Below are 9,423 nucleotides of genomic sequence, written 5' to 3' on the forward strand. Positions count from 1 at the left end.
GGAGGGCCCAACCCATTGTGGGTGGTGCCATCCCTGGGCTGCTGTACCTGGGTTCTATAAGAAGAGGGATTGAACAAACCACGAGAAGTAAGCCATGAGAAGCAAGCCAGTAAGCAGCTCCCCTCCATGGCCTCTGCATCAGCTCCTGCCTCCAGGATCCTTCCTTGTTTGAGTTCCTGTCTTGACTTCCTTCAGACATCAGTCCAGTGTAAGTGGAAGTGTAAGCCAAACAAAGATTTTCCTTCCCAACTTACTTTTTGGTCATGATGTTTTGTCACAACAATAGAAATCCTGACTAAGACAAATTGGTTTCAGCATAGTGGGGTATTGTTTTGACAGACTTGACCATGTTTTGGGGAGGACTGTGGAAGGACTTTGGAACTTTGGACTAGAACAATCATTGAGTGTTAAGAGTTCAGTGGGTTATTCTTTAGGGGCTTGGAAGATAAAAATGTTAAAAGCAATGCAGAAGATGGAGGCCTGGCTTGTGAAGATTCAGAGGGAAATTTAAAGACTCTAACAGGGACATTTGTTGTTTTGAATTAAGACACTTCAAGTACTATATTGAATAGCTAGAGAGTGATCAACTTTGTCTTGCTGATGATTTTAGTGGAATTGCTTTGAGTTTCTCTCCATTTAAATTGATGTTGACTATGGACTTACTATAAACTGCCTTTATTATATTTATGTATGTCCCTTGTATCCTTGAGGTGCACATTGTAGAAGAGAATCCTACTCTTTCAAGTTATCATCTGACTCCTACACTAGCACCATGACATTATACACCCAGAACACACACTAAATAGTTGTATGTTAAAAAAAGAAAAAGAAAATTATGGAACATTCCTCAGAAAAGGATGCTCCAAAAAGAGTCATGCTTTGTGTAAACATGTAATTCAGTTACACTGTTAAAGGACAGAAAATGTACAGAATTACTGCAGTCTCCTCCTAGAGATAAATGTTACCAAGAGATGTGATTCTAGTAGTGTTAGTAAGTCTGGATCAGAAAGAAAACTGAACATATCTAATATCTAGCCATAAAAGAAATGTTGATGTATCTTCAAAATTAATGAAACAGGCTATAAAACATGCAGGTGTGGAATTGGTTTCTAGAATTTGTGCTCCTTGGTGGGAGCAGAATAAAGGTCCATGATGCCACTGACTTTTCAGTGTATCCCCCTGATCACTTCCAAAGAGAGAGTGCCATTTAAAGAGTGAATTGGTGTCTGCCTGGTGCTATACAAATGATATACTGCTTGTCACTAAATGTATCAAGATACATCAGGCTGGTTCTCTGTTTCTTTGATATCTTTCTTAAGCTAACCCCAAAGCCAGATATAAACTTGACAAGTAGTGGAATTACCTGAGGTCTTTGTTAATCCTGTCTGTGCAGGGTCATCTTTTCCTGTAAGTGTTGGATGAAGATTGGATTCAAGTTCACTAGCCCCATCGGTCACTGCATCATAGGTCACTATTGCATCCGTATTATCATGTTCAAGCCCAGATGTTTTGGCCTTTTTGTTACTGGGACCTGCTTCGTCACTGCTTTGTGTAGATGTATTATTGCAGGGTGCAGTATCATGATTACCTTTCCATCCAGTACTAGTTTCAATCTGTTTCTCCTCTCCTTGCTGGACACTGTTGATGGTGTCCATCTCCTTTCCCTTTTCAATGTTGACACTGAGTGCTTGCTGAGTTTTATACTTCTTCTTCCTGCTTAATGTTTTCTCTTGAGAAGCATCCTTTTCATTACAACTTGAATGCATTTTCATGATGAGTGCATCAAATTGAGGGTCTGAATCTAATGACCTTTTTGAAATTAGTTTTCTCCTGCAGACAGGACATTCTTTGTTGCCACGTCTAAGGGCTGTGATGATGCAATCTTTACAAAAGCGATGGAAACAGGATTTTGTAATCCTGGTGTTTTTTAATGTATCCAGGCAAATTGGACACCTAAAGTTATTATACTCATCACCATTTGAAGCCACAATTTCCAAATCATTTGTAGTTTCCTTCTGAGATCTTCCTTGTAATTCCTGTAAACCCTGTTCTGATGTTTCCCCTACTAGTTGTGCTTCATTTGTCTGAACTGCCTGTGACATTGTGGCTTCTAACACAGCCTGAGGCTCCTCTCTTCTCAGATTGGGCTGGGCTAGGGATTTTGTACTGTTCTCCTCTGGTCCCTCCATCCAACACTAAGCTTCTGCTTACCCAACTATACTGGAATACTTTATGCATGTAAAAACCTACAAAGATTGAAAATAAAGAAAATGTTAGCTGGATAAGGCAAATAATCAGAGTTTTATAGTCTGACACTTCAACAGTTAATAGGCAAAATATCTTGGCAAATACATCTCAAAAGGCATAGACTGCAAAACTAGATTTATTCCCAAAAATACATTTGAAGAAACATTTTAATCAAGAAACAAAAAATTAAAAAGGAAATTGCAACTTGACTAATTTAAAGAGGAATTTTCAACACTAAATAGAAAAACACAGAAATTAAGATATGCTAAGTCAGAAGGGGGACATCCTATCCCTAGACAAAAACTACAGGCAATTAATGACTGCTAAGAGAGTTAGCCTTTCCCAGGGATGAGCCCTCTAATTGGTTATCCGATACAAAGTGGTCAGGACTGAAGCCATATTCAAACAAGAAACATAAAAAGGACTTTCCAGGTGTATTTACATATTTAAGGGTATATAAATATACTTATGTAGGGTATGTGTGTGTAAAACAATTTTTTTTTTCCCTCCTCCCAGGCCGAGCCAAACAATCCTGCATAGGCCCCAGGTTTCAAACAGCCAACTCATGCAATGAGCACAAGATCTGGTCCCACTGCCTGGATGCCTCCCAAACAGATCAAGCCAATCAACTGTCTCATCCATTCAGAGGGCCTGATCCAGTGGGGACCCCTCAGCCATTGGTTCATAGTTCATGTGTTTCCATTCATTTGGCTATTTGTCCCTGTGCTTTATCCAACCTTGGTCTCAACAATTCTCGCTCATATAAACCCTCCTCATTCTCGCTAATTGGTGTAAAACAATTTTAAAAATGAGGCCAACAATTGGAGAGGGGGTAGGGTGCTATAGAAAGGTTGGAGGGAGAATGGAAGGGGGTAAATGATGTAATTATATTTTAGTTTAAAATTAAAGAAAGAAAAATAAACCCAAACTAAAATAAAATTTTTTATAACACTGTCTTAGTTAGGGTTTATAATGCTATGAAGAGACACTATGACCCAGGCAATTCTTAGAGGAAAAACCATTTAATTGGGGTGGCTTACATTTTCAGAGATTTAGTCCATTATCATCATGGTGCAACATGGTGGTGTGCAGGAAGACATGGTGCTGGAGAATGAGCTGAGAGTCTTACATCTTGACCCACAGGCAACAGGAAATGATCTGAGATACTGGGCATGGCTTGAGCATATATGAGAACTCAAAGCCTATCCCGACCCAGTGACACACTTCCTCCATCAAGGCCATACCTATTCCAACAAAGCCCCGTCTCCTAATAGTGTCACTCCCTATAAGCCAATTACATTCAAACTACCATAGCTATGAAGACAAATATATGTTTTAAATCTCTCATTGTAAAAATATGCTACTTGTTTTCTCTTATTTGTGGATCCTCTATGTTTAGTGCATACACAAAGTCATTTGTACATTGGTATGACAAGAGCCTAAAAGTGCTTGTCAGGGAAATGGAATGGAATTAGGAGTGAGGAGGGCTAGAAAGGGAATTTTTAAGGGGTGAATATGGTCAGACTACATGATATACTTGAAAGTCTTTATGAAACCCATCAGTATGTACACACAATTTAGGCCAATAAAAAGGAAAGCCTGAAGAATATCCGGAAAAGGCTAGTTCTACATGATGTTGTTAGCTGTGCATTAGAAAATAATCACACTCTACCTAAATTGAGTGGAGGCATCTTTGAAGATGCTTTAGACTGTCCACAATAGGTCACTGTGAAGACTATTCCATTAATCGCCCTTCATCTAGTAGATACCAATTCATTTATAAGCTAGGCTATGTCTCAGAGTAACATGGCTGGCCTAGAAGGCATGATTCCATGGATTTTATTCCTAGCATCACTCAGATGAGAGTAAATTCATAAATGAGTATATTTGTTCAATGAAAGTATTTGAGAAACAACTGTTAGTGAATAGTCACTCACAAAAAAGTGTGAGTGAGAGGCGGGAAAGGCATTACTAGAAGTGATTTACTTTCCTAAAAAAAAAAAAGAACTATGTGACACATAATGAATATTTCCCATCCTTAAAGGACTACCTCTAAGTGCTTTATTGTTATGAGAGGCCTTCCTGGTAAAGAAAGATTATTAAATATTGTGAAATGCCTTCATGACTGACCAGTCTACAAAAGGTGATCAACATATTTCAAAGTATTTAGAGCAAACCAATAGAAAAAGGTGTTTGCTATGTATTCAACCTTACATTTTTTGGTTAGTGTGGTTTGTGCTATCGGTTGAGTGATGAATTTCTGAAAGCACAAACTTACCTTACAGGTTACTTGAATATCCTGAGATGACAACTTGATGGAACCAGATGACTTGCCATGAAATGAACTGCAAAGCTGAAAAAAAAATGTGAATCTCCCATTATTTCAAACTTAGAATGACTTTCCATTTAAATGCACTGTTTTCATCAAAGAGTTGCCAGATCTTAAAATCACAAGTGCTAGAATACAGATTGTGTGTATGGGAGTTTACGGTCAAAGAAAGACTGATCTTCCAGGTAACTTTCCAATTGTGTACTAAGACAGCCCCACAGTGATACAGCCAGGAAAAAAGGATTATCTTTAATCTGCTCAAAACAATTTAAGATAGTTTAACTTTTATCGTTAATAGATATTCCCCTAAGATAAAAATTTAAAAGGTGATATAAACTTCCAAGGAAAAATTATTGTATACCATTAGGGAAAGTTCTAGGTAAAAGCAAATTACAGAGCTTAATAAAAGAGTATATACATTCTTTCATAATCACATTACTTTAAAAAAATATTAACATTGCTACTAGGGGAATCTAAAGGCAAGTATCCCTCCCTAGTTGGTTCACTCTACAACCTCAGAGCAATTGTAACTTCTGAGCCCTGGCCTGCAGAATATCTTTTCCTGGAGGGTGAAATCTGAATCAGAACTGTGCAGTGTTTTGCATGTTGGAAGTCTGCTTTGAAACATACACTGGAGAGGACAGTGTAGGTACAGGTAAGTTCAAAGGTCTGCACAGAGGCAAGCCTGATACCAGGTAGGCACATAGAAAATACTTAAACAAGGAAATTGCATTAGTATCTTAATAGCTCTGTCTGCTGATAATCCAAATGCCCCTTTATGTATACTTAACTTTGTGGATAAGTTGTTCCTGATATGCCAGAAATTAAGGTTTCAGGGCATTTTCCAATACACATGTCATAACCATGGGTCTAAAGTCTCAAAATGGCCCCAAACACATTATGTCATATACAGTGTGTTTTTGACGCCACCTTGTGGGCCTTTCTAGGGGATTACTGAAAGTACAAGCAGACAAATGCCACCAAGATTTGGGAAGGAAAACAAGCCATGTTATTTCATAAATATACCACCTAGCTCACAAATATTGGCTAAGCCTTTAAAACCCACAGTGAAGGACATACTGTGCTGCTAATCACTCCTTCAGTCAGGCCATTCCATTCTCCCTTTTTATTGCATGGTCTGCTCTCCTTGTTAGGTAAACTTCTGCTTTAACTGTCTCATGACTGAGTGTGTCCCTTCCATAAGTTAAGAATGAAGGAGAAACTTGCACCTGGTAACTTATTTTTGTGTTGTGATTTGGGTGAACAGGTATCAACAAAATGCATATATCTGAATCTCTACAATTGGCAAATGACTTGTGCTTAAATCTAAGGTGTGTACTATCTACTATAACTTGCCCTCACATTCTTTTTCTATCAAATTTTTCCAGGCCTGAGCCTCTTCTGGGTGGAGAGCCTTAAGAGGAACTCCTTAGCTGACAGACTGCAAAGTCAGTCACTGCCTTCCTACTGCACTGGCTTCTTGATGGCTCACCATTGATCCTTTGATTTGTGTTACTCTGGTTTCTAACCCCCCCTTTTTTTCAATTAGAACCCATACACTATTAATGAGTACTTCATGTGCTAAAGATAGAGAATCCATCAAAGACATCCATACCCTGTTTCTGGGTTTGATGGCACTATAAAAGCTTTCCCCAAAAGACTACCATATAGCACTGATCACCAGATGCCCCAAGGCAGTCTCTTGCCACTAATACGGTCAGAAGAGACACCACAGACCATGTAGAGATAAACCAAGACTGGAGTAATGTCCAGAGGAGCTAATCTCATTAATCAATGTTATTAGTTCCTAAACACATTACAGTAGCCACTCTCTTTCCAAGAGCTACCTTGCAACCTCTATAGGCAACATCTGCTCAGCCACTCTTGCCTCCTTTTCCATGATACTATCTTTAACACAAATTTCTGCTGCCAACCATCTTGTCTATTTTGCTTCTTTATTGGTGCACATGTGAGCACTGCTAGATGTACAGCCATTATGAAAATACCCATTTTAAAAATGAATGTTTTTGCTGTGTATAGAATATATAAGTAAGTGGGATAAAGCCTATTTTAAAGGTACCTTTGGATGTAAGGATATGTTGCTTTGGAAAAGAGTCTCTGCTTTTGTTTTAAGAGAAAGCCAAAGGCTATGGATTTGTTCCAGATTAAGATACATCAGGTTTGACCAGCCAAGACCCCCTGAAAGGTCTCTGATGACACAATGGCCCAGATGATCCAACATCCAAAACGGTTTCAAGGCAACTCGCTCAGATGATACACCCTCATGGACTACTCCATAATCCTAAATTTTTTTTTGTGTCCCCATAAGATACAGCACCCCCTCCAGAAGGAAGTAGTAAGAGAAGCTATGCCCAATTTCCCAAATATACCAAGCTGGCTTTGGAGATGGAATTGGTTCACTCCTTCTCTAAATCTAAACATATTGCTAAAAAAAAAAAAAAAGGTTAAAATATTCTTTTGTCCTATATCAGAAGAGCCCCTCTGGTGTGGGATAGAGAAAAACCAATATTTTTATTTAAATCAAGTTGATTATAAATGCGATCTCTTTCTAAAGAAAAAAAGGGGATATGATATTGATATAAGATAAAAGGGTAGATTATTAAATCTACTTTTAAAGAACAACTTGTTTAAAATGTTTTACATTGCTATGGATTTTAGTTTATTGATAAAAGTTTAAACTTAATTTTGTTATACTGTATATATATATATATATATATATATATATATATATATATATATTTCTATTCTCATTTGAGGTATTATGTTTATGTGACTCATTTAAATTGTAATGGATAATGAAAAATACAGATTAATAATTAGTCTTCTATGATAGTCAAACTTATAGTCATGTTGTTTTCTAGGTATACACAGATATAATTCAATTAGGTAGGTAATCTTCAAACACTTCAAAGACATACAGAATATAGCATTTAAAATATTTTAAAAATTTAGACTTTCTGGACAATGAGACATGTCTGCTCCTGGAAGCACCAATTTACTTCAGAGAGGAAGATGGGCATCGAAGACATTCCATATGGAGTTTATCTTCACCTTGGCAAAAATAGCCATTTGGGCAAGAAACTGTTCTTGCCTGGACTGCTTGATCAACTGGACATGCAGGACCCATAGGAAGGTGACTACTAAACTTTGCTTGGCAAAGTGGTCCTTCAGGTTCCTGCTTTGCAGAGGAAATTAGATGACTGTCCAGGCTGCCAGCTGTCTCTGTCTATCCTGCAAGACTCCCGAAAGTTGCTTGCATCCTTCTCCCATTTCTCAGGTAATAGTATATCCTTCTGGGGTCTTTGATGTAGTTGAAGACTAAATAGTTATAATATCCTCAGTTATGATAAAAGATAAGTTAGACATAAAACCTTAGACTCACAAATATAAGATAGATAGGATATCTTCTTTAATATTGTAACTGTAATTCTTGCTTGATAATTGTTTTGTTATATGTAATTTTACTATGTTAAAGTTAAAACCTTCCTTTTTGAAAAAAAAGAAAAAAGGGGAAGTGCTGTGGGTGATTGATTGATTGATAAATAAAACACTGATTGGCCAGTAGCCAGGCAGGAAGTCTAGGCGGGACTAGCATAGCGGAGAATGGAGAGAACAGGAAGGCAGAGAGGAGGAGATGCCAGCCTGCTCTCCAGGGAGAATCAGGTAAAGGCAGCAGGTAAAGCCACGGAACACGTGGTGACATATAGATTAACAGAAATGGGTTGAGTATAAGAGTAAGAGCTAGACAATGGTAGGCCTGAGCTAATGGCCGAGCAGTTTAAATAATATAAACATCTGTAAGTTTATTTTATAAGTGCGCTATGGGACTGCTGAGGCTTGGCGGGACCTGAAGAGAAAAACTCTAGCTACAGTTCAGTACTGAAAACAGTCAGAATTAGCCCTCTTCCATCCTTAATCAGAACCCTGTCACACTGCAATGTTCTATCTATCATCCTCATTAAGGAACACTTTACCCAAGAAACACAAGAAGGAGCAGCTGAGTAAAACACTGGGAAACAAATGAGGACTGCTAAGCACTTCTCAGTGCATCCTTCTGTTTCCATCTGAAAATCTTAAGAGACAAGATACTGCTGAGTTTAATCAGAAGGGTGATGACCCGCTGCCAGAGAAACTAAATGTGATACTACTCTCTCAGTGTCTATGATCCCTCTTTATGGTGAACAAGAAAAGGAGTCATGTAGATGGGCCTTGGTGTTTATTCCCATATTGTTTATATTAGACTTAGAAGTGTCATCTATTATGATTTTTGTTTGTTTGTCTTCCAATAGCAAGAAAAGGCACTCCTAATATCCTCCTACATTGTCTGGCATTTTTGGTAACCCTGGTGATTCTAGTCCCAGATGGAAAAGACATTCCATATTTCCTTTGGCCTTGTACAATCCAATATTTGAGCAATGGTACTTCCTTTAAGGTATGTAGCCTACACATGGCAGATCTATGAAACTCTATTTTCTTTCCTGAAAACTTTACAAAAATGACTCAGAAAGAGGTACAATGATCCTTGAACATACTCAAAATAGCTATTTTGAAGTCCTTGCCTTATGTTTCAGCTATGTTGCATTTCTCTGGGTCAACTTTCCTAGGGTTGCTGGGTTCAGGTGAGAGGTATAATGTTCTGGCTGTTACTGACTGTCTTTTTACACTGGTCTCTACACATCTGGGTTTAAGATGATTGTAATTCTATGTTTTGATACATGGTCTTGTAGTTGTTTTAGTGTTGCATTCCTTGGTTTCTATTGCCCTCTCTGGATTCTAGGAGAGTATGGTGGGTGTGGTTTGCCTGGTACAGCATGCTTCTGAGTTCC

The 9,423-nt window shown here is 38.1% G+C and overlaps 1 protein-coding gene across 1 annotated transcript; it reads right to left on the reverse strand.

Annotated features, from left to right (window-relative positions):
- Positions 1-1,319: 1,319 nt before the first annotated feature.
- LOC128117040 (E3 ubiquitin-protein ligase RING2-like) lies at positions 1,320-2,189 on the reverse strand. The gene has a single exon (XM_052748846.1). The coding sequence runs from the start codon at positions 2,187-2,189 to the stop codon at positions 1,320-1,322; it is 870 nt and encodes a 289-aa protein (XP_052604806.1).
- Between the last annotated feature and the right edge of the window lie 7,234 nt (positions 2,190-9,423).

This window comes from Peromyscus californicus, unplaced genomic scaffold (assembly GCF_007827085.1).
Source record: "Peromyscus californicus insignis strain IS unplaced genomic scaffold, ASM782708v3 Scaffold_10__1_contigs__length_136768540, whole genome shotgun sequence".
Lineage (NCBI taxonomy): Eukaryota > Metazoa > Chordata > Mammalia > Rodentia > Cricetidae > Peromyscus > Peromyscus californicus.